The following is a 26,188-nucleotide window of genomic DNA, read 5'->3' as shown; positions in this document are numbered from 1 at the left end:
CACTAGAAAGTAAATTCCTAGTTGCCTGTGGGTGGCCATGTACAAGAGGATTTAGTTGACAAAGTTTGGTTTATAAAATAGACTACGTATTTCTTCTTAGGCAAAATCAGCAACAATCTGGAATAATTCAGATTTATTATGGGATAATTGTCAATGTTTATATCTGTGACAATAATGACGAAAACGACCCAGAGCCCATTCAGCTTTATCTGGCAGATGGAAGAAACAATCCTAGGGCAATAGAGTTTTCAAAAACAGTACAGCTGACAAAGGTAAGTTTAAAGCATCCTAATTACTTAGTGATAAGAACATAACTGAAAGTGTTCCATGGAGAACTCTGTCTCCTAAATCTCACCATTCTTCCTATCGTCTTTACCTTTCCTGGTGTTTCTCAATCAAACCATATCTACCTGTTGGTCCTTCAGATACAAGGTGCTTTTATATCCCAAATGCTCTCAATGCTTTCCATCCCCCAACCAAAGTTCTCATTTCAAAGAAGGTACTCTGAAAGTTTGGAGGAGGGAAAAAAAAGGGAAAGAAATCAAGCCACTCTCCCCCGATCAATATATAAAACTGCAGAAGAGTTTCTGTGTGTTGAAATTAACATGCTAGTGTAATGAGTAACATCTTAGTGATGGGGTATTGAATAAATTGAAAGTAAATTAGTAGAATCTACCAGGCAGAGAACTAAAAATAGGATTTACAGTTACCTCCTAAAATGTAATTTCAGTTACCAAAAGGCTGCTTTATCAGTTCCAACAGTTATGCTGGAATTTTTTAGTTTAATTCCAATTTTTATATTAAAAAAAATTTTTATTGCAAAAAAAAATTTAGCTCCTATCTCATGGCTCATCAACTTGTGGGCCAAGAGCAAGATAAACTCCTCTGATTTAGACAGAAAATGGATCCCATTAGATAAACAGACTTTCCTTGTTTTAATTCATTCATTGAAACACCTGCAAATGCTAGTAAAAATTCCCAATGTATGTTATGTACTAATTTGGGGAAACAACTGTGCTTTATATTTTTTCCATTCAAACTGGTTTATCAAAATGAACTGAAATTTTTTAAAATTATCCAATAGAAGGTACATAATTTAAAACATCCTAGAGAAATAATGTTACCAGTAATTTACAATTTAAAAAAACTCAGCCACAAAAAGTCAAAGCTAAAAACAAGATTTTTACTATGAATCAGTGCTTCTATTACCCTTCTGAAAGAAGTTATATTTTAATGTGATGTAAAGGCAACATTGAAAGTTTTTCTTTAAATTAACCACCTAATTTGTCCCTAAAATTACAAAGAATCAAAGTCTTTTACAGGTCAAGTGCAGTAAACTAAAATGTTCTTTCAGCACAAAGCAGCACTAGAAAAAGTAACAATTATAGATGGGAGTTGCCTAGTTTTGCAGGGACTGCTCCATCAATAACAGACAGACATCAGACGGTACCCATCCAGAGCACAGACACAACTACAGATTAGATGTGAAGAATGCGTCACACGCTTGGCTGATAAATGTCCTTTGTCTTTGTATCTTTCTACTTTGAATGAAGTGGATTTTTTAAAGTTTAAATCAGGTCACATAAGTTGGCTGCTTAAATAACATGATGAGGTATGAAAGCTCTGAATATCCCTATCATTCAGCAGGATTTACCAGAGATGTATAATAGCTCGTCAGGGGAACTTCCAAATAGTTACACTTTGGGGTTATAATAAATTCTAGAAGAGGACAAGATTAAAGAGGTTAAAAGGGTATTCTCTGAAACAGAAGTGAGCAACTTTTCCTTCAGAATTCATTTTGAACAGCACATCAACAAAAAATCTTCTCTGATACTGTGTCCCAACATTGAGTCAAGATGGCCAACTAGCACCAAGAAGTCGTATTGAACTCAGTTGCAGTTCTCTTGGCAATTAAGCTTATTCTTTCATCCCAGTCCAAGCACAAACGTGGATCACTGAAGACAGTTCTGGAAGCGCCATTTGCAGGTACAGATTGCAGTCATCATTGAATGAGGCAGAAGGTAGAAACTGCTTTTATTTATGGGAGGGAGTTGACTGGGCAGTACTAATAGGAGATGAAATTAAATGATTAGGGAACAATGAGGTTATAAGGAAAGATCACTGCCCTTATTTGGGTTAAACAAGTCATGTTGAAAAGATGGTTATTTGTTTAAGGATGCTACATTAAAGGGATCATATATGCAGCATGACTACATTAGAATCAAGCTGCACTGGACGAAGAAAATAATTCCCTAAGTAACCTTTAAAAGTACGTGTGATCTGCCAGTCAGGGGAAAAGCACCTAGGGTGAACTTTCAATTTAATGAGGACCTTGATCAGGACCACAAAGCCTGAAACATTGTTTTAATGCAGAAACACAGCCTCTAGTCACACTGGTTGAGTTTGTGAAAATTGGAGGAGTTTTTTTTTGCTGTTTTTCACTTTTTTATTGAATTAAAAGATATGGTTTCAATTACTAAGGATTCTAAATCTTCATACCAGCATTAGAGTTGAACCACTTCCAAATCCTAAGACACGTAAGACCAAAGAGAAGCAGTAGCCATACAAATTAATATGTGCCCCTCTCCTTTCTGCTCTAAGAGAATCTTCAAACCAGTATCACATTTAAGAGTCAGTGTTAATTCTTCAGCATTCCTGACAACTAGAAAGCACATTCATTGAAGGCTGAAGGTGAGGGAGCAGATGGTTTAACTTTAGTATCTGTGAAGAATGGCGCCAATAAAGGAGAGAGAACCTCCAATCTCAGTAAGGATTAATGCAAATTTGGCTAGAAAAAGCCACCAGGTAATCCAAGGGTTCACTGTGGAAGAACTCATGAAAAGTACTCTGAAGTATACACAACAAGTCTAAACATCTCCCTTGTTGCAAGAGTTGTGTGAAATTCAAGATAAAGGTTTAGTCTCATCTTTTAATGTCAGTGTTTTTCCCCACTTTAAAGGGAATAAGGAGGAGTCCTCTTTTTTCCCCCACAAAAAAAGGGAGCCACATTAATATGTGTATATTCCCATGACTCTTATAATATATAAGTGCAGATCTCCAAAAGCCTAGGGATTTTCCATAAGAGAGTGGGCCGTTCTGGTTACCCTTTTATTAGAAGGGTATTCCACCACAGAGAGCCAGAGGTTTTCCAGAGGTGTATAAGAGAGCAGGTGCGCAAGGCAAGCAAATGAGCGCAAACAGTATTATGGAAAACATTTGAGAAGTTAGCTCCATGAGGACTGTGGGCTCCACAAGAGGACTTGACTGGGTAGCCTTGTCTGACACAGGAACATGAAAGCAGAGTATTGCTTCAAAGCTGGAAACCTTCCATAGGAGCCTCACACTGCTGGAAGATGTACTGCTGCTGGCTAAGGTCAACCTGGGGTGCGATGCTGCTGTCCTCATCCTCGGTCCCGAAGTAATGCTCAATAAGATCAAAGGCCTTCTGGTAGATCTCCTGGTTTTCATGACTCTGTAAGAATTCAATTTTATCCAGACCTAGAATGAAGAATAAAGGAAAATCTGTTATATATCTGTTGGGAGTTCCAGTGAAACTATATTTTGCCATGTCTCTTTCCTTGATGTAAAGGAAGACTGCTCTTCTCTAACTTATATCTTGTAAGTATTTTGTAATAGCAAAGAAAGTACTGCTGGGATTACTTCTGAATATTAGCATTACAAACTGACACCTTAAACACATAGGCAAGCAACAACCAGTCCCCAAAAGCAGCAATTTCTGTTAACAGTCACCACATCATCCAGTGCCTAAGGTCAGTAGCTCCCATTGGACTGTATCTATGGCCTAATTAATTCTTGGCTCTGGTTCTATCTACCTAGGTTCTGAGCTATCCAATATCATTTCAACAAATGTGTAATATCCTTAAATCAGCCAGAATCAATTTCTATTGTTTAAGAAGTTTGACTAGAACAATTTAGCCAACACATCCCTTTTATTAAGTTTAAGCCCATCTGAGCTAGGCTTTCTTTTACTTGCAGCCATACGCAGTCTAACTGATACAGCAATAGCAAAAATAAGTGTTAACATTGCTCAAAAGAGAAAAAACCACATATTCCTCTATATATCCATATTAAAATATACATACATCAAATAGTTAACAGTTATCTCTGTGGAGAAAGATCTCTGGGTAGAGGAACATTTTTCTTTTTTATACATTTCAAAATTTCTTACTAAGCAGGTATAGCTTTTGTCATCAGGTTTTCTCATCAGGTTTTAAAAAAATGTTAAAAACATTTTTGAAAACAATTCTGCATTATCTGATAAATTTGAAGATGAACATATACTTTGATACCTGATTCCAATCTTAGGAATAAATAAACCCCAGAGCAGTAGTTTTCACCCTTGGCTATGCATTAAAATCACTTAAGGACCTTAAACAGTAAAAGTACACTGATAAACCAATGATTAAAATTAAAGTTAAGACTGAGATTGGAAGAATGAGGAAACCAAAAGGCAGACAGTGACTCCTCAAGATGAAACTCTTAAAAACCTTTAGAGTCAGGAACATAGGAATTGGGGGATGCAATTAAAAATAAAAATTCTGACTCTTGCAAGGGAAAAGCAGTAGAGTCAAACATCGTCTAAAGTAGACATGGATGTTCTTGAGGCTCAGGTGGACTAGTAAGAATACAAGACTATCCACAAGGGCAAGCAGAGTCAGAGGACTGGGAAGATTCTAAGAGCCCAGTGTAAAAATGGCTAAATTGAAGGGTACTCGCTTCCCTTCACACCTACAATGCATAATCTTTTCCAATTCTGCATACTAAACATTATTATTCATAAGAGAACAAGTTTTTCATATGAGTTTGCTAATGACAGATGTGGACAGGCCAGAAAAGCAAGGAGAAAAAGAAAAAAATAATTTCAGGACAGCTATTAAATACTCTATCTTACCATAAGCTTCTTCAATCAAAGCACAGTAAGGGTTAATGCCAGTGCCGTTCCTTTTGGCTTCTTGTTCTCCAAGCCTCAGGATATTTTCCAAGCCATTTAGGGCAACCTGTACAATCTTAGAGTCCATGACTGTGAGGAGATCACAGAGTGGCTTGATACAGCCTAGTTCTACGAGGTACCTAAATTAATACAAAGAACAATTTAGTCAAACAAAGCTTTTGAGTTCATAAAACTCATGAAATTGGTGGAAGGGTCTGTGGAGATAAAAATAGGCACTCATCCAACCATACAAGCTGTACCTTACTACAAAAAAAAAATTTAAAAAGGCTACAAATAAATTAAACAAAACCAGTCCTCTGGAACCACCTTCATTCTGACCTCCCTCCATAATCAGTGGACTCCAAGAAACTGGAATACTTTCTTACTTTAATATGAGCAACTCATTGAAACGTTATACTTTTGATTGGTTAATTTCATCTTTGTTTCTATAGATAACCAAACCTCAGAAACAGGCCACACGTGGTGCTAAAGCCAGCACAGGCCCAAAAGATCAATCCTATTTTGTACAGAGAACTCTTAAAACTCAAGGTAAGAAAACAAACAACTCAATTTAAAAATGGACAAAAGATCTGAACATATACCTTACCAAAGACACAGCACGTGAAAAGATGCTCAACATCATAACATTATGTCATTAGGGGACTGCAAATTAAAACAACAATGATGCCACTACATACCTATTAAAATGGCTAAAATCCAAAACACTGACAATACCAAATGCTGGCAAGGATGTGCAGCAAAAGGAACCCTCATCTTTTGCAGGCAGGAATGCAAAATAGGACAACCACTTTGAAAAACAACCTGACGATTTTTTAAAAAGCTTTCTATATGATCCAGCAATCACACTGGTAGACATTTACCCAATTTAGATGAAAACTTATGTCCACACAAAAACTTGTACATGAATACTTACAGCAGCTTTATTCATAACTGCCAAAATCTGGAAGCAACGAAGATGTTCCTCAACAGAAGAATGGATAAATAAACTATAGTACAGGCTAAATAGGTCAAGATTGTGGCACAGGCAGATCCTGAACTTATCTCCTCCCTGGACACAACAAATATACAGCTAAATATGGAACAAATCCCTCTGAAAGGAACCTGAGAACTAGCTGAAGAACTGACCCCTAATCAAGGATACAGGGTTACATCCAGATGGGCAGGAGAGGCAGAGACAGGCTCTTGCTAAAAACTCCACCACTGGTGCAGCGACCCACAATGGGAAGGGATCCCAATCAATCAATCAGCCAGTAAACAAACAAACAAAGCATCTCCCTGAGGCACAAAGGATTTGTACCGCCACACCAAGTACCCCAACCCTTGAATCCTGCACCAAAAAGAGGAGCCCCCAAAACATCTGGCTTTGAAAATCAACAGGGCTTACATTCAAGAGAAAACTGGGCAATAGGGAACAAAAATTCTGCTCTTAAAGGGCTTGTGCACAGAACCACTCACCCCAGGACCCAGCACAAAAAGCAGCTATTTGAAAAGAGCCTAGACCACATGTGAAGGAGATTCACTTGCTAATCTTAAAGCACCTGCCAGAAGGGCAGAAATCTGCTGGGACTCTCCCCGAGGAAGGAACGCTAGAGGAGGCCATTTTTACAGGCTTCCACTACCTTACTGGTGTTGGCACTGGCAGACATCATTTTTGCACTCTCACTCAAACCTGCTACAGATGTTCACCAATCTCGGGAAAAGAATGGATGAATACAGTGACATCTTGAATACAGAGAAAGAAAATATAAGAAATTTTCAAACAGAAGTTATAGAGCTGAAGAATATAATAACCGAAATGAAAAATACACTAGAGGGGTTCAATAGCAGACTGATTGAAGCTTACAAGTGAGTCAGCGAGCTGGAAGACAAAGCAACAAAACTCACCCAGACAAAACAGGAAAAAGAAAAAGGAATTTAAAAAATAATAATAACTTGAGGGACCTTTGGGACAACATCAAGCAGAATAACATTCACATTATAGGAGTCCCAGAAGAAGAGAGAGAGAAAAAGGGCCACTCAGAAATAATGGCTGAAGGGGCTGGCCCTGTTGCCGAGTGGTTAAGTTCGCGCACTCTGCTGCAGGCAGCCCAGTGTTTCGTTGGTTCGAATCCTGGGCGCGGACATGGCAGTGCTCATCAAACCATACTGAGGCAGCGTCCCACATGCCACAACTAGAAGGACCCACAACGAAGAATATACAACTATGTACCGGGGGGCTTTGGGGTGAAAAAGGAAAAAATAAAATCTTTAAAAAAAAAAAAAGAAATAATGGCTGAAAACCTCCCTAATCCAGGGAAGGAAACAGAGATATAAGTCCAGGAAGGCCAGAGAGTTCCAAGTAAGATAAACCTAAAGAGATCTACACCAAGACACATAATAATTAAAATGGTAAAAATTCAAGAGAAACAGAGAATCTTGGGGCTGGCCCCATGGCGTAGTGGTTAAGTCTGGCACGCTCCACTTCAGTGGTTTGGGTTCACAGGTTTGGATCCCAGGTGCAGACCTATACCACTTATCGAGCCATGCTGTGTCAGCGACTCACATACAAAACAGCAGAAGACTGGCACAGATGTTAGCTCAGAGCTGATCTTCCTCAAGCAAAAACAGAAGATTAGCAATAGGTATCAACTCAGAGCAAATCGTCTTCACAAAAGAGAAAAAAAAAAAAAAGAAAAAGATAAAGAGAACCTTAAAAACAGCAAGAGAAAAACAACTTATTACTTACAAGCGAAATTCCATAGGCTAGCAGCAGACTTTTCAGCAGAAACTTTGAAAGCCAGAAGAGAGTGACTTATTCAAACTGCTAAAAGGAAAAAACTTCCAACCAAGAATTCTCTACCCAGCGAGGTTATCATTCAGAATTGAAGAGAGATTAGGAGTTTTCCAGATTAGTTTTTCCCAGCAAAAGCTAAAGGAGTTCATCACTACAAAACTGGCGTTACAAAAAATGTTAAAGGAATTTCTCTAAACTGAAAAGAAATGGCACTAATTAACACCAAGAAAATATACGGAAGTAAAAATCTCAGTGGAAAAGGTAAATATGCAGTAAAGGTAGTGGATCAATCACTTATAAAGCAAGTATGAAGGTTAAAAGATAGAAATAGTAAAATTAAAACTACAATAATTAGTTTAGGGATACATAAAACAAAAAGAAGTAAAATATGATATCAAAACTGTAACACGGGCCAGCACCAGCAGTCTAGTGGTTAAGTTTGGCATGTTCCATTTCAGTGGCCCAGGTTTATTTCCTGGGCACAGACCTACACCACTCATCTTTCAGTGGCCATGCTGTGGTGGCAGCCTTCATACAAAAAGAGGAAGATTAGCAGCAGATGTTAGCTCAGGGAAATCTTCCTCAGCAAAAAAAAAGAAAAAAAGAAAAAAAAATTTAAAAATTAAAAAAAATAAAATATGGGGGAGGGGAGAAAAATGTACAGATTTGGAATTTGTTCAAATCTAAGTTTCTATCAACTTAAAACGGATTGGTATATACATAGGAAGTCATATATGAACCTCACAGTAACCAAAAACCAAAAACTTACAGTAAATACACAAAAGAAAATGAAAAAGGAATCTAAACATAACACTAAAGAAAGCCATCAAACCACAAGGGAAGAGACAAAGACAAGAAAGGAACAGAGAGGAACTACAACAACCAGAGAACAATAAACAAAATGGCAACAATCCCATACCTATCAATAATTACCTTAAGTGTAAATGGACTAAACTCTCCATTCAAAAGACATAGAATGGCTGAATGGATAAAAAAGAAAGCCCATCTATATGCTGCCTACAAAAGACTCATTTCAGAAGTAAGGACACATACAGACTGAAAGTGAAGGGATGTAGAAAGATATTCTATGCTAACGAAAATGAAAAGAAAGCTAGTGCAGCTATACTCATAATAGACAAAATAGAGTTTACCACAAAGAAGGGTATTACATAATGATAAAGGGGTCAATACAGCAAGAAGACATAACATTTATAAATATATGTGCACTCAACATAGAAGCACCAAGATATATAAAGGAAATATTAATGGACCTAAAAGGAGAAATTGACATCAGTACGTTAATAGGAGGGGACCTTTAAAACCCCACTTACATCAATGGACAGATCATCCAGAGAGAAAATTAATAAAGAAACACTGGCCTTAAAGCACATTAGACCAGATGGACTTAACAGATATATACAGAACATTCTATCCCAAAGCTAGAGAATACACATTCTTCTCAAATGCACATGGAACATTCTCCAGGAGAGATCACGTTAGGCCACAAAATAAGCCTCAGTAAATTCAAAGAAGACTGAAATCCTATCAAGCATCTTATCCAACCACAATGCTATGAAACCACAAAAATGTGAAGATTAAACAAGATGCTACTGAACAACCAATAGGTCACAGAAGAAATCAAAAAATACCAAGAGACAAACAAAAACAGAAATACAACATACTAAAATCTTTGGGATGCAGCAAAAGCAGTTCCTAAGAGACAAGTTCACAGCAATACAGGCCTACTTCAAGAAACAAGAAAAATCTCAAATAAACAATCTAGCTTTACACCTCAAGGAGCTAGAAAAAGAAGAACAAATGAAGCTCAAAGTCAGCAGAAGGAAGGAAATAATAAAGATCAGAGTTGAAATAAACAAAATAGGGACTAAAAAGACATAGAAAAGATCAAAATGACAAGAAATAACAAGCGGTGGTGAGGATGTGGAGAAAAAGGAACTCTCAGACACCACTGATGGGAATGTAAATTGGTGCGGCCACTATGGAAAATAGTATGAAGATTCCTGGAAAAACTAAGAATAGAACTACCATATGATCTAGCTATTCTGCTTTTGGATATTTAACTGAAGAACACAAAACACTAATTCAAAAAGACAGATGCACCCCTAAGTTCACTGCAGCATTATTTACAGTAGCCAAGAAGTGGAAACAACCTAAGTGTCCATCAATGGATGAATACATAAAGAAGATGTGGGGTTTGTGTGTGTGCATGTATATATACACAATGGAATACTACTTAGCCATAAAAAGGAATGAAATTTTGCCATTTGAGACAACATGGATGGACCTTGAGAGTACTGTGAAAGTGAAATAAGTCAAAGACAATTACTGCATGATTTCACTTATGTGGAATCTAAAAACACAAAACAAACAAAACAAAAATAAAACTAACTCATAAATACAGAGAACAGATTGTTAATTAAATAGGTGACTTACACATCTGCACTTAAACTTCACTGGCCTATACAGGCGAGACTATTGAATACTAACTGGTATTTCAGTGACTTGTTGAGAATCTCAAAATTGTCCTCAAACTTGATCCTGGTCCGCTCTTGATGTGATCTTTTCTCCCCACTAGAAATCTTGGCTCAGTGACCTCTGATCCTTATATTGCTTTTAAAAAATTCATTTAGTTTTCTAATACTGCCTAGTTGCAGAATCTTGTATTATGAAAAGCAGCGTACTGAAAACTTGATTGAGGATTAAAAACAAATTTTAAGGTGACTAGAAAGCTTCTAGAACTTTTATATAATTGGTTAAATGAATAAACACAAACTATACAATTATTGACTAAAACTGTCTTATTAAAAAACTCTACCCAAAAATGCGCTAATAAGTAAATCTGGAGTTTTGAAGATGTGAGTATTTTGGCACAATTCATTTAATGAGTTCTGCATTCCCAATTCTAGCCCTTTAAACTATTTTAATATAGATTACTATAACTGACAAGCAAACGACCACTTTCTTTCCAAGAACATACAGCATTAAAAGCTCTGCTTTCAGGTCAATGGTGCCATGAGTGAGACAGCGGATACTATTATTCCTTAAATACCTTACAAGATCAGAGGAATCGAGGGTGATATTTTCTCATACAACCACTCATCTTTGGAATGGTATTTCACTATTGATGCAAGTTTCTCCAAAGACAACAATTAGTACCTAAAAGCAAAACAAATGACTAGGGGACCTGAGCTATGCAAGAGCTAGGAAGCTATAATAGTCTGAGACAAGCATTACAATGAAGGAATAGTTCCCTGGGAGAAGTTTGAAGATGTGAAAAGATGACTGGAAAACAAGCATGACGGTATTGTTTAAAGTCTAGGAGTGGCTCCTATGGGTGGTATATTTCGAACATCTGGATACAATGATCACTGGTCATCAATGCTAGCTGACTCTTATGGCAGAAAATGCCTCTATTAAGAAAATTTTCTGGGTAAGGAAATTTATTCCACAAGAATACATTATCTGGAACAGTGAATTATATTTCTGAAATTATATTAATGTCTCAAACCTGAAACAGCTGATTTGAGCTGAGAGAGCTGATATGATTGGTAATTTTACATTCAAGAGTTCCTTTAAGAAGGAGAAATTTGGGGCCGGCCCCATGGCCGAGTGGTTAAGTTCACACGCTCTGCTGCGGTGGCCCAGGGTTTTGCCGGTTTGGATCCCGGGCACAGACATGGCACTGCTTATCGGGCCATGCTGAGGCAGCATCCCACATGCCACAATTAGAAGGACCCAGAACTAAAAAACAATATACAACTAAGTACCAGGGGGCTTTGGGAAGAAAAAGGAAAAATAAAATCTTTAGGAAAAATAAAAAGGACAAATTTGAGGAAGAAATCCAGATACTCTAAAACAGAGGAAAGTGACTTTTGAGAATGAAGTGACAGTCAGATTTTCTTTAAATGAGCAACAAAATCACTGTGTCTAAAACCATCTCCCTCAAACAGGAGGTTGCTTCCTCTGTGTCCTAATTTTTATCAACAGCACCACCATTTTCCCCAGTCATCTTTGACTCTTCCCTTTCCTTTACTACCTACAGCCTGCCACCAAACCCTACAAATCCTTCTTTCCAATATCCAGACCTATACCTCATGCTACAACAATTATCTTAATCCTGGCCATCACTATACTAAATTACCACAATAGCATCTTAATTGTTCTCTTTCCTCTCCTCAAAACACTATCTTCTTCATATCACTCACTCTCAAGGTTAAAGATACTCCAGGTCTTCCCAATATCCAAGACTAAGACCTTTATCCCAGTTTTCAAACTCCATCAATTACTTAATTCTTCATCCTTGCAAAGGAAGAACCTATAGCAAGATTGATTTGCCTGTTCCAATAACATTACTGTGTACATTCCCTCACACTCCTCCTGATGCTATTCTCTCTCCTCCACAATTGCCAAATCTCTATCCAAATGGCAAGTTTCATCTCTTTCATGAAACCTTCTCTAATTCCAGGCAACATTCTTGATCTCACATTCTTAAGAACCAGTGCATGTATGAGCATTTGTTTATATTTAACCTAAAATTATGAGTATTTCCTAAGTAATTCTAACTTGTTCTTGCATCTAAATCTTGTCTCCTCAACAAGAATATGCAGAAGCCACAGAGATGTCTTTTATCAGTGATAAAGTCAGTTTATTTTCTGTTATTTGGACTGCAATATCTTTGTAATTATCTTTCAAGATAATTTTTCATCTGGTTAAAAAGAAACTGCTAAGGGGTTGAAAATTAACTTCATTATTATAAATAGCTACGCTGAATTTTAAAAGGAGATAGTAGTCATTCTACTCTTCTATAGCAGAGCAAAATACCCCTAAATACTTTCTGATGAAAGATACCACAGTATTTTAGAAATGTTTATAAAATATGTATGTGTACAGCTTTTAAATTAAGATAATATACTTGGTATACAATGTAGAGCCAAGTAATAATTATAAATCTGAGTTTGAAAATAAAACTTGACTATTAACTGTTCAAATAACTTCTATATTACTGCCATCTGGTGGCTGGATAATTAGAATCACAGTACCCGAGAACCAGAATCTTGGAGGTTGAAAATGACCTAATCTATGCTTCTAAAGATCACTTGAAGTCTTCCTTGAATAACCTGCCCTTGAATAACCAGTAGCAAAATGGCTACTGTATATGTTAATCTATTTAAATTGTATTATTTCAGGTACATATTTCTTATCCTCTGTACCTGATCAATTTCTGAAATGTTCGGACGGACTATTTCACCTTTTCATTTTTAAATTCCCAACAGAGCACTAAAAATTAGCATCGGTTGAGCGCCTACATTTAACCTGCAAAGCAACAATATGAGAAGTAGCTATGTTTTCCAGATATTACATATGAAGAAGAGGTTAACGTTTTAACACTCATTCGTAACTACCTTCTCATCTGAATTCCCCATAAAAAAGTTATGGCAGAGTCTAGGTTTCCTTTTTCTCTTCAATAGCACTTTTTTCTATCTGAAATACTGGATGTCCATAATTTAGCATTTAATTATATGATGTTCCTTTGAGGAATTGATTCCTATCCACATTTATGCCTTTTCTAGCCACTAAGATTATAAGCTGCTATCCAAGGGTCCATTTAAGTCTCAAGCTAATACAGATCTCTCCCTTTACCGAATATCAAGTACTTTAGCAGACCCTTGTCTCTACTGAACTTGGCACTTTATTCCAAGCTATACCTCTCTTTAAAGTCTGGCCCAATTCTACCATTAAAACATCTAAACTAGAACTAGCAAGGGTTAGCTATTAAATTTGGACTCTAAGGATTCTACAAATAACCTTCTAGACTATCCAAGATGTTCTGACCAGGCAGCTCCAGAGTAGGCTGAAGTCACTTCTATAAATATTTCTATTGCCTCAAAACTCAATTCTGCCTTACTACATCCCAGAATTATTTTCAGTAAGAAGGAATGGGAGAGGTATGAGGAATTAAATATATATTTGAGTCTAATTATGAAACTGAGTAGAATCTTCCAAGAGGCTAGAATTGAGCATTCTTAATTGTAGACGGAGTAATTTTCCCTTTAATTTATAAGATACTACACCTGGCTAGTACTTACTTAATCTGTTCAGCTGATCCTCCAGAAGTTGCATTTGTGATGGCCCAAGCTGCTTCCTTCCTTGTCCGAAACTCAGCAGTTTGTAATATACTAATGAGGGCTGGAAAAATGTTGGCATCTATCACAGTCTGAAATTAAAGGAAAAATTACATGGGAAGGGAAATTACAAGACTTGGTAAAAATGTTCATGATACTAATTCTAACTTTTCAGCTAGCTTCACCCCTGCCCCTATTAAAAATAAACCGAAAGGTTAAAAATAGAAATACCTTATGACCCAGCCATCCCACTACTGGGTATCTATCCTAAGAACCTGAAATCAGCAATTCCAAAAGTCCCATGCACCCCTATGTTCATCACAGCATTATTCACAATAGCCAAGACATGGAACCAACCTAAGTGCCCAGCAACTGATGATTGGATAAAGAAGATATGGTGTATATATACAATGGAATACTACTCAGCCATAAAAAAGGACCAAGTCATCCCATTCACAACAACATGGATGGACCTTGAGGGTATTGAGTGAAATAAGCCAGACAGAGAAAGACCAACTCTTTATGACTCCACTCATAGGTGGTAGTTAACATATAGACAAAGAGAACTGATCGGTGGTTACTAGGGGAAAGGAGGGGTGGGAGGAGGGCACAAAGGGTGAAGTGGTGTACCTACAACATGAGTAATAATAATGTACAACCGTAATTTCACAAGGTTGTTAATTATCATAATCTTAATTTAAAAAAAAAAAAAAAAACCAAAAGGAGGTAAGTCTTCATTATCCCTAACTTTCTGGCTATACTTGGTATCACTGATAACACCTTCCCTGGAGTCTGTGACTTTATAATCTCCTAGTTTTCTCCCTGAGTTGTTTGCTCTTCTATTGTCTTCTCTGGCTCCACCCATAATAACAAATTGTAAAAGTTCAATTCTCTGTTCCTCTGCTGTTTCTTCTCTCATAGCATCCACTCTGACATGAGTGTAGTTAACTCTGCAGTCCTCATTTCTCACTGGAGCCTTAGCCCAAGGTAGCCCACAGCTTACTTTAGATCTCTACTCACCTCCAACATATCACCTGCCCTCTCTACCAGGTCTCCTTTTCAAGTCCCTCTAGTTCACAAAGGCTCTTTTTGTATTTATTTATTTATTCTAAATTCAGTCACCAAGTCTCCTTTACATTCTCAATTTAAAACACCCTGAGTCCATCTCTTCTTTTCCTTTAGCACTATCGCCATCCTATTCTAAGCCACTACCTACCACCCAGATTACCAGCAGAGCCATTAGTTGGACAGAGTACTTTTACTCACTCCTTCTCATACACTAACTAAAGTGGTCTTCCTCAAATTACTTTCTTCACGTTTCTCCTTAGCTCAAAAACCTAAAAAGGGTTCATGTCAAGAAAATGAGAGGTTCTACGTGATAGCCTGGTGGTAGTGGGCAATCGACTGCAGCTGAAGTCACCTCGTATGCATGCTGTAAACTGCAATAGCTATCAATCTCAGTCCCTGACAGCACTCTCGGAATGACTAACCATGGCTTCCTGGTCAAAAACTTTTCTATTGCACCAATGAAGGAAGTCAGCAAAGTTTAGCAGAAAGACACTTCATCTTGGTCCTGTCATTTAACAGAGATGCCCTTGAGCAAATTATCTTATTTCTTTGAGCCTCAATTTCATCTTTAAAGGAGAATGTTGGTTTAGACGACCTCTACGATTCCATCAGCTCAAAGCCTCATAAGCCTGTGTTATATCTTCTCCAATCTGTTGTCCCAGCCTTTCTCAAGGCCTATGTGGAACCATGTGGCTCAATGCTAGTCATCCACCTTGAGTTACTCTCCTACTGAAAGGCCGATAACCAGTTGTAGAAAAATGCGTCCCCAAAAGGTTCATGAAAAATTGAAGCAATCCAATACTTGGGTCCACTAGAAAATAAATATTTTGCTTGGTAAGAGTAAAACTAATCTGTTTAGCATAAAGTCCATCAAAACATTTCAAAAATATTAAGACGCTACTTTTCAGATCTTGGCAAATGATCAAATATTAAAGGTGAAGCGAAAAACCAAGGCCTAAGTATAAGTTTCAAAAGACTTAACTTCTATAAAGTAGGATAAAAAAAAAAAGCGAGAAGTAGACTAAAAAAGACAACATTGGAAGTTACTGGTCTCTAAGGCAATAATGAAAAATATATATATTTTAAAGGCTGACTGAAAAAACCTTACTTATCAATAAAAATATAGGAAAAAAGACAGGTGCTATGAGATTACCTGGATCTGTGCCCTATTTCCAGCTGTGATATTAGATATTGTCCAACATGCTTCCTTTTTGATAGATTCCTTTGGACTACTCAGCAAATGCAATAAACTCTGCAGAGCTGAGCAATTCAAAATTACCTAAAAAGGAAAAGTTTGAAAATTTTACTTATTGTACTGATCCAAATCTTTAACTAAAAGACTTTATTTTAGGCAAAAATAAAGGCCAAGAAATAACTTAATGTCGCCCCTTGAAATTTTAGAAGTAACTGTATATATGTAAGAAAGTATTCACTACTAAAAATTAGTTTCTAAGATTATCAAAGCAGTTTCATTGTAGACATTCATAACTGTTAAAACTGTACTTAATAAGAAACACTAACGTATTAGTTACTCATCTTCCTATCCTTACAGCATATTAAAATGTCTTTTGATGGGTAAATATACCAAGTGGTCAGAAATTCAGAAGTGGTCTCAGATTTTTAAGTCCTCTGATAACTCTCTACCTGATAGTCAGTGAACCAATACATACTTAATGAAGTACAACAGGTGCTTTATAGGATACAGTGATAAGAAGGATATGCCCCTAGCTACCAAACAACTTACAAAGATGAGGGAGATCATACAAATACACATGAAGAAGGTGATCTACTCTAAGAGAAACTAAACCATAAAGCTATAATGATTAAAATAGTATGTGGCAGGCTCAAGATTCAGTCACTGAACAATAGAATAGGCATCTAGCCCAGAAGCAAATGCAGGTATTTATGAAGAATTTACTTGGGATGGAGTAGTCAGACTTCACAGAGGGTAGCAGAATGCCTTGAAACACAGGATTTCATAAGAAAAGAAAAAGGAGGATACTGCAGAGAGAGAGGCTCAAAATGAGAAAACGATGAGACAGGCTACCACAAAGTAGCAAACGAAGACAAGAAGAGACCAGCGAGGCTATTAAGGAAGGGTTCTGTACCCAAAAAATTAACAGTAAACTAGAAAGAAGAATGAGACTAAAATCTTGAAGTACAAATTCCATAGAGTCTTTGGAGGTTCTATCTCCTAGGCATTAAAGAAGCTCACTGTTTCTAAGTGAAAAATAAATAATGTGAACAAGGGTGCTTTAGGGAAGATTAAGGTGTTATTGGGGAGAATAAACTGAGAGGGGTAAACACTTGGGAGAGTAGGAAGATAAATTAGGTCTGTACAGCAGCAACTCTTGTGTGTGAGAAAACAGGGACCAAAATAAGAAAATTAGACACGAATCTGGTAACAACAGGAATCAAGAAGACCCGGTGACTTGCTATAGAGACACCAGATATGATAGCAAAGTTTCAAGTGTGGGTGAATAGTGGTATCATTAATTGCAATGGGAAAAATCAAGACTTACAACTTGCTTCGTGGGGGAAGAAGATAAACTGAGAGAGAGAGAAATGTGAGTTACACAAGCAGAAGTATCTAACAAGCTAGTGGAGACATGGGAGAGAAGTCAGAATTAGATATACATATTCAGAACTTACTCCATTCAATAAATATTTTTTGAGTCCCTATACACTGTGCCAGGAACTATGAGACTACAGAGGCACAAAAATGAAGAAGATTGGCACAGTTCCCCCTCTAGAAGTTTACAATCTAGTAATTAAGACAGTTACAATACAGTGTGATAAGTGCTAAGACAGATGAAACAAAAGAAGGAACATCTAACATAAGAGTCTGGGAGCAAATAAGGCTTCTCAGAGAAAATAATGTTAATATCAAGACCTAAAGAATGAGAAGACAGTGGAAGAGTGTGAGGTAGTGGTCAGAGCAGAGGTGGGGGTAGGGGCATACGTTCCATGCATGTGTCAAAGCTCAGAGTTTAGTGTGGTCATAGCTAATTCAAGGAATAAGCCTGGCAAGAGCAGAGAGTATGGTATGGAAAGGGGGAGATAGCAACTTTCTTTGAATAGCAAATACACTGATACAGTTTAAAAATTCAGAAAGTATAAAGGACTATACAGTTAAAAGCCTCCTTTCCACTCCTGTACCCCAGCCACCCAGTTCTCCAGAGACAAACAATGATATTAGTTTCCTGTGTATCCTTCCAGAGAAGTTTTATGCAAATATAATCAAACATACATATTGTTTTCTTTTCCTCTCCTTCCCACTCTCCTTTTTACACACTATTCTGCCCCTTGTTTTTCCTTTAAAAAAATATAACCTAGAAATCTTTCCATATGAGTGCCTAAGAGCTTCTTCATTCTGTTGCATAGCATTCCATTATATAGATGCCGAACTTTTCTTAAACACCATCCAGGGACAAGAGAGGGCCATAAAAAGATTATAAGTAGGACAATAACATACTCAAATTTACATCTTACAAGGATCCTTTTGGTGATATGGCAATGGTACAGGAAATGTCTCAACTAAGCGCTACAAGAGATGAGATGGAATAGCAGGACTTAGTGACTGATGAGAGAGGTGGAGGAGAGAAGACACAAACTGATGTCCAGGTTTTTGGCTTGGGCAACTGTTGGTGCCATTCACTGAGATAGGAAACATAAATAAGCAGAGGCCTAATATACAAAGGAAAACAATGAGTTCCCTTGTGGACAGAATAAATTTAAATATTAGAGTTGGAAGACATCTCAGAAAACAAACCCAATCTCCTTAATTTTAGAAATTAAGAAAGTGAAGACATTAAGTGTCTTGCTGAAAAGTCACAGCTGGTTAAGAAAGAGCTAAGGCTAAAACCTAATTCTAAATCCAGGTGCACAAAGGTGAAAGCTGAAGTTATAAATAAGATCAATGAATGAGGCTAAACAATTATCTCCTGGAGGATGCCCACAAACAGGAAAAACAGGAAAGGAGCTTGCTAAGTAGAAATATATGGTCACTGAGGCAGGAGACCCAAAATATGTCAATACCACAGAAGCCTAAGAAAAATTTAAAGACAACACCAATGCATCTGAGAGATCAAGAAGAAAAATGACTAGAACAATCCACTGTGAGTGATATATCTTGATATAGAAGTTGAATGGAGTAGGGAGTGACATTAGGAACTAGGAGGGAAGAATCCTCACACAGGCGACTTACCATGTACAAAAAGGAGGAAGCTATCAGAGAAGATGAGATGAAGATGACAGAGATAGAGAAAGAATGCTACTGAGAGCTTCTGATGCTCACAAGAACCATTTCAAGTAGAAGGAATAATGGGAAATAAACTCGCCTGATCAAAGGATAAGTTTTATCACAGGGGAATCCAAAATTGCTACAAGCAACAGGTCAAGACAGAAATAGTGAAGGTATTGAAAGTACAGTCATAGCCCACATAACAGTGTTTCAGTCAACGACAGATTGTATATACAACAGTGGTCCCATAAGATCAGTACCATTTAGCCTAGGTATGTAGTAGGCTAGGTTTGTAAGTACACTCTATGATGTTCTCATAATGACGAAATTGTCTCATGACACATTTCTCAGAACATATCGCTGTCATTAAGTGATGCATGACTGTAGTTGCCTAAGCCAATATTTTTAACAAACGTTCAGTGTCAATTCTCCCCAATAATATGGAATTAAATACTATAATAGAAACATAATCATGGGGTTCAATGTACTGTTTTTGAAAGAAAAAACAGTTACCACTTATTCATACCTGTGTCTGAATATCATCCCCTGTGACAATGTTTCCCACAGCCCGCAGAGCAGGAGAAACCACTTTATAATCATTATGCCTGCAACCATAAAAAGAAATGTTACATCCAACAGTGCTTTCCTTAGTTACTCTTCCTTAGGGCTTAAATCAAAACCTAATAATGTAACAGGATCTTAGAGTAGGAAGGTACCTATAGCGGTATTAAGGGACCCCTATTGCGATGATGGAATGTTTGGTGTCCCCTAGAAGGGTTGTCTTTCCCTTTATTAGTATTTTTGGAAAAAAACTACAAATCTTTCCTAATAATCTTTCTCAGGTATTCCATCTCCTGGATTGCAAGTTTTCCCTCTCATTCTTTAATACAGGTTTCATTTCCTCTTCACTTGATCTCTATGGTTACTGAGATAATGGAGAGCAAGAGTTAACACTTATACAGTACTTTTAACTTTCATAAACTGTGTAATTTTCAGAGATGAAAATAAGTCAACAGTTGAAATAACTTGAAAATGAAAGACAGGCTTCACACTTCATACAGTGAATTCTTTCTACTAAACCTCAGCTGACTTACTAGTCAAAGAAAAACCCTCCACAAACTCTTTATATATTTGAAGACAGATATTAAGTCTTGATTTCAAGCAAAATAAGTTAATATACTTTAACTTTCCTTAAAAATCCTATTTTCTCCCCCCTTTAATAAGATTGATCACTCTTCCCAAAACTGTGCCAACTCCTTCACATTTATTTTGAGATCTGAGAACTAAGAACAAATGGCTAAAATATATAGTAATCTAGTGACTAAAGAGTACAAAAGATTACTTCCCACATTTCGAATACTGTTAATTCTGACTCCTGCAGCATGTTATTGCTTTTAATTCACAATAGCATTATGCTGCTCATCTGCATGCAATCTGTGGCTAGCTATAACCCTGGAGTTTCGTGTTCTGTACAGTATACTTATCTAATCATCCATTCCACGTGTCACATTTGGGGCAATGTCTCATTGTATCTACTTTGTACCTACTTTAAATTTTCTGTGGCTTGTAGTTGCACCATTTCTCCATTAGGTTATCACTCTAATTTTTTTCTTCTAAAGTACTATCTAAAAACTTGATTAACACAGTCTCAAATTATTTATGCCATCAGTAAATCTTCCACTCCATAAATCAAAGATCACATAGAGACAGAGGAAAATAAAATTCAAGTCTGATACCAGTCTAGTCTACCTCTAAAAGAGACAGAAAGACAAGGAATGACTATTTTTAGTGCCAATATGCTTTTTGCTATCCAGTGATTAGTCTCAAGTCATTAAGTATAAGCTAGAATAACATGGATCAGTTTTCCAAATGTTTCCATTGAAGGACTGCTAACAGCAGAAGGGTGAGAGGTTCTTTATAAGCCGCAAAACAAAGAGATTTGACATCAACGTAAAAAAGTAACAAAAGACAGCAACCCAAAGCACAATAAATCAGTATAATGTATTAACTCATATTTGAGTATCAGCAACTAGAAAACTAATATAGAGACAAAACAGCAAACACATTTTCTTAAAGATAACTTACATCAGCAGCTCCACAAGTCTCCTACACACTCCTGCATCAATGACTGCTTGAATTTTATCATTAGGTCCATCAGACAGATATGAGAGAGCCCAGCAGGCATCAGCAAGTACATCAGTGTCACTGACAAACAGCAACCAGGAAAGCACATTCAGACAGGGGGAAACCTGTAAAGACAAGATGATATGATTATGAGACACAATAGAATAAAAGTCAGAAGTGAGGTAGGAAACTCCAGAAAGCAACCAGGCACAGCCTAGGTGACTTTTGGGGGGATTAACACTTCTAGAGATGAAGTAGCAAGTGGCCAAGGGGCATTGCCATCTTTGGGAATGCTATCAGCGGCCTTGCAGTTTACTTTAATGAGGCAGTCATAGCCTGAGGAAAATAATTTGAGAGAGTGAAGTCTAATATATACCAATTCTCAGAGTGAGATTCCTTGTCAAAACACACTTTGTAGATTAAAGAGGTAAAGGAACTTTCACAAGTGCTAAAGCTACAAAATTCTGTATTTTAGATATTTTCTTATGAACAAAAAATGCTAGGTTTTAAGATTAATTCAGAGCTCTTTATAGGCAGTGAAAATTTATCCCAAATTAAAAGAAAACCAAACAACGAAAAGTCCTATTTCTCTGAAAACAGATAAAATTCTAACACATTTTAAATTTTATCAAAAATTATCATCTCTCTTTTCACATTAATTTGGTGGCTACACTCTTTTAATTCTTCCTTTTCTGCCAATTTCCCACAAGCATAATCTTTACCTTTGCAAATTCTGGAGGTGGACTTTTCCCTCTACAGAGATTAGACAAAGCCCATACTGCATTCCGAGTCATGGTCAGGCGGTTCTGCTTTGAAAATAACCTACAAGCATGAGGATACAACGGTAAACCACAGAATAAACATTAATTCTCTGATGGCATAAGAAAAACATTAAACCATTTAATGCTATTGATAAACAGAGGTCTTCAGATAGCTTTTCTCCAGAACAATAAAGTTTATTAATTCAAACACAACTAATTCAGAATTTTGGCACTGGAATAAGGATGCATGAAGAAACGATCTGAACAAGTTACCAAGAAAGTATCTATAATGAAAAATAACACTAGGAAATCCAAAATGATTTCCAAAAATGCACTGCTTTCTAAGGAACTTCCCATATTTTTCTTAATAAAAAAAAACAAAACAGAAACTTACTGCAAAAGAGGGGGAAGAATGTTGCAGTCTAAGACATAGTCCCTGCACATGGTACTATCTCCAGCAATGTTGCCAAGAGCCCAGACTGCCTGTGAAAGAATTATTCATTAATGGCAGGTTGTATAGTTTAATTCTCTCATAACTCTTTCAAAAAAGATGCCAACATATCACAACTCTTTATAAAATTATACAGTAGTTAATCAACATACTATACACGGACATTAACTACTATTAACACTCCTAAGTTGACTCATCAGAAAGTCAAATGAAATAGTTGTGGGATTAGGGGAAGAGGATCAGTAATATTATGAAGATCAATAATATTATAAAGTGTACTGTAAACAATAATGGCAGTAAGCTTATTAAAGGGAGGAATCAGTTCTTATACATATTCTTTACCTAAGGGGACCCCATCCCTAAGTAATATTCCATACAGCCCTTGGTACAGAGCAGAGATTCAAACGGCTTACTCAGCTGATTAAAAATGTATTTTAAGCTTGCTTACAAAAGAAAACAGTGAACAAAGAATTTAAGAGCCATCAAAATGCAGATAATTCTATTAAACTTTTGCGGGTGATAGATATATTAATTATCTTGACTGTGATGATGTTTTCATGAGTATATGCATATGTCAAAACTCTCAAATTGTACACTTTAAATATATGCAATTTATTATAAGTCAACCATACCTCAAAGTTGTAGAAGATCATACTCACTCGGCAGTAATTTATATTTACACATTTGTGTTTGCAGTAATAAAAAATTCATGTTTTCTAAGTCTTTTACTGCAAAAAAGTGGCAAAGACCTGCTACTTCAATAACACTAGAGATTCATACAAGAAAAAGCAGAGTAACTGCTTATGTGGTCTAAAAAGTACATCTATAGGAGTTAAGGAATTTCAGAGTTGGAAGGGAAAAATGGTTTTATGTTTCTAGGACAAATTATGCCTATATTCATTATGAAATATTCTGTTTTGGTTAAGGATTGTCATGGCCAAGTGGTGAAACTGAGGTCCTAAATCTAGGACCACAGAGAAAAATTGTATTCTTTCATCTGCTTCTCTTTATCTGTTTCATTTTTTACCTGCTCCTGGACATCTTCAAACTCTGAGCTGAGCAACTCTATGAAGATAGGCACAGCTCCCGCCTGAATCACAATCCGGGTCTGAAGAGAATTTCCTGAAGCAATATTTGTCAGTACCCAAGCTGATTCAAACTATAAAGATAAAAATAATTTCATTATCTTATTAGAATTTAAAAGCTTGTTTACTTTTAACTATAAGGTTTTCTGTACATGAAGAAAAGAATCTGAGATCATTATTTGCATATAATCTAATACATTAATTTTAAAAGAAGGTTTCCCAGAAGAAATACCTCAGCCTAAAGGAACAGTCAGGGTGCCTAAAATTTCAGATCAAAGTAGAGTTAACATGAGACCAAAGCAATGACAGCGCTTCATGTGCTGATATGGAATGATCTCCTAAGAAATGAAGGAAAAAAAAAAGCAAAACAGTGTATATTAATATGGTATCAATACCATATTTTCTAAAAGAGTTAAGAAGGACTACATGCATTAATTTACTTATTGCACAGAATATCTCACAAGAAACTATACATATCTGTTACCCACATGGAGAAGTCAGGGAACAAGAATGGAAAGGAAAGGCACTTTCATTGTAAAGCTTATGTACATTTTGGCCTTAAACCACGTATATTATCTAATAAAAAATTAAATAATTTCTATAGGATTGGCAAAAGTAAAATGAGGAGTGCATGTTAGTATAAAATGTACAAAATATAAGCAGAGTGAAAAAGGCAAAAGATATTTTAAATGATAAATAGGCTAAAGAGAGTTAACAGGCATACAATTATTAACAGAAACGGCAACTTCTGAGCATAAGAGCTTCCAATAAATGAGAACACTCCAAATCAAGGCACAAAGGTAAGTCTTTCTTTCTCTTTTTTCATGAGGAAGATTCGCCCTGAGCTAACACCCACTGCCAATCCTTTTTTATTCATTTGAGTAAGATTAGCCCTGAGCTAACATCTGTGCAATCTTCTCTACGTTGTATGTGGGATGCCTCCAGAGCATGGCTGATGAGTGCAGTAGATCCACACGCAACCAGGATCCAAACCCGTGAACCCAGGCACCAAAGCGGAGCGCACGGAACTTTAACCACTCAGACACGGGGCTGGCTCCAAGGTAAGACTTTTTTAAAAAGAGCATTCTTAAAGGTTGATAAATTGATCAACAGAAAGTATGAAGGAAATTATGGTCAACAAAAATACAGCATATTACTAATTTTACTATCTCTACAATAACTTGACTCTCTAGCCTAATACAGAGAAATCTAAGCATGAACTCTTACAATTCTATTTAGTTAACAGTTCTTAAACTTTAGTTTTGTTTCCTTCTCCCATTCTGTCTTCTATTTATCGTTTAATGAAGCACATAAGCAGAAAAAAAAATTCAGTGGTATGCTCCTTAAATGAGAGACCAATAAAAAGCGATCAAAAGATGGAGCTGTGACTCTTCTAAGCTTTTCAGTCAAGAGAAAGGCAGCTGTCAAAAGGAAAACTAAATCATCATTCATTGGGGGTGGGGGAAATGGAACAAAATGGGAAGATAATCTGATTAGCACAGTTCAAAGCCATATGAACGACAGCAAATTCACAGCAGAAGACACCTAAAGAAGCCAATGTTCAAAAAAACCTATAAATGTGACATACACAAGTGAGACAAAATGGTTTGGTAGCCTAGCTGGACGGTGATACCAGGCAGCATGGAGGCCCAGACTAGGAACACCACAGTTAAAGGAAACATATTTTCTGACTGGTAACTTTTTGTTATAAGAGAAGTACAAGAGACTTTTAAACAGTGAATATCACATATCACCTCTGTAATTAAATCACTACTAAAACCAATGCTCAAACCTTTCAGTCAGTCTGAATTGAAACTTTACACTTGTACAGTAATTTATATTTTCAAAGCATTTTTCACATACTCTCAGGTGTTCCTCACAACAACCCAGAAGTCTGGCTTTTTTAGTTTATGAATGAGGAAACTATAAGAAAAAGATTCAAAAATCTGACCAATGAGTTCCATCACAGGACTAGATTATGGCCTTCTAAGCTAGCAGGCTTATCCCAGCCAGTTTCCTCTCCGAAACATACCTGGTAACATTGACAAAAATCTTTCAATTGCTTGTAGTTTTGCTAACTAGGGCGAGAAATTTCAAATAATGATATGCCAGATTATTTAGTGACTGCTAAAAAGAAAACACACTTCAGCTAAAATGTAGTTTCTTTTGCTTACTAGAAAAACTAATTAGTAAAACAAAGGCATATGATACGAGTACAAAAGCAAACTTTCCTACCAGAAGGCAGGCTCAAAATTCAACAGAGTAACCAGATACAGTAGAGACCAAGTCAAAGAAATGAAAACTATGAGGAAAAGTAATGTGTAAAGGATGAGTACGATCAGCATACACACTAATCCATATCAAGGAGAAAACAGATTGCAGTGAAATTTTGATGCAAAAGACACGGTAATAATAACCTCAGTATAGGTTATATTAAAGACTTATCTTTAATGAGACAGAAGAAGAAATTATAATATTAATTGCTGCCAGAGTTCGAAGTGCTATCTGTCTGATAAGGTTTAGCACTAAACATCTCACAAGAAATGCAAGGGAATTCCAGATGCTACC

General features: G+C 36.6%; 1 protein-coding gene across 1 annotated transcript in view; it reads right to left on the bottom strand.

Moving 5' to 3' along the window:
• Positions 1 to 118: 118 nt before the first annotated feature.
• KPNA1 (karyopherin subunit alpha 1) overlaps positions 119 to 26,188 on the bottom strand; it is a 73,528-nt gene continuing 47,458 nt past the window's right edge. The window contains exons 6-14 of the mRNA XM_070583774.1: positions 23,563 to 23,694; positions 22,479 to 22,567; positions 22,046 to 22,145; positions 21,285 to 21,448; positions 19,726 to 19,804; positions 16,110 to 16,235; positions 13,853 to 13,980; positions 4,913 to 5,091; positions 119 to 3,498 (exon numbers count right to left, since the gene is read on the bottom strand). Of these exons, the coding sequence (XP_070439875.1) occupies positions 3,311 to 3,498; positions 4,913 to 5,091; positions 13,853 to 13,980; positions 16,110 to 16,235; positions 19,726 to 19,804; positions 21,285 to 21,448; positions 22,046 to 22,145; positions 22,479 to 22,567; positions 23,563 to 23,694 (1,185 nt within the window). The 3' untranslated portion in view covers positions 119 to 3,310. The remainder of the gene's footprint in view (positions 3,499 to 4,912; positions 5,092 to 13,852; positions 13,981 to 16,109; positions 16,236 to 19,725; positions 19,805 to 21,284; positions 21,449 to 22,045; positions 22,146 to 22,478; positions 22,568 to 23,562; positions 23,695 to 26,188) is intronic.

The sequence above is a fragment of the Equus przewalskii genome, chromosome 18 (genome assembly GCF_037783145.1).
Source record: "Equus przewalskii isolate Varuska chromosome 18, EquPr2, whole genome shotgun sequence".
NCBI classification, from domain to species: domain Eukaryota; kingdom Metazoa; phylum Chordata; class Mammalia; order Perissodactyla; family Equidae; genus Equus; species Equus przewalskii.
This window is presented reverse-complemented; position numbering and strand designations above follow the sequence as displayed.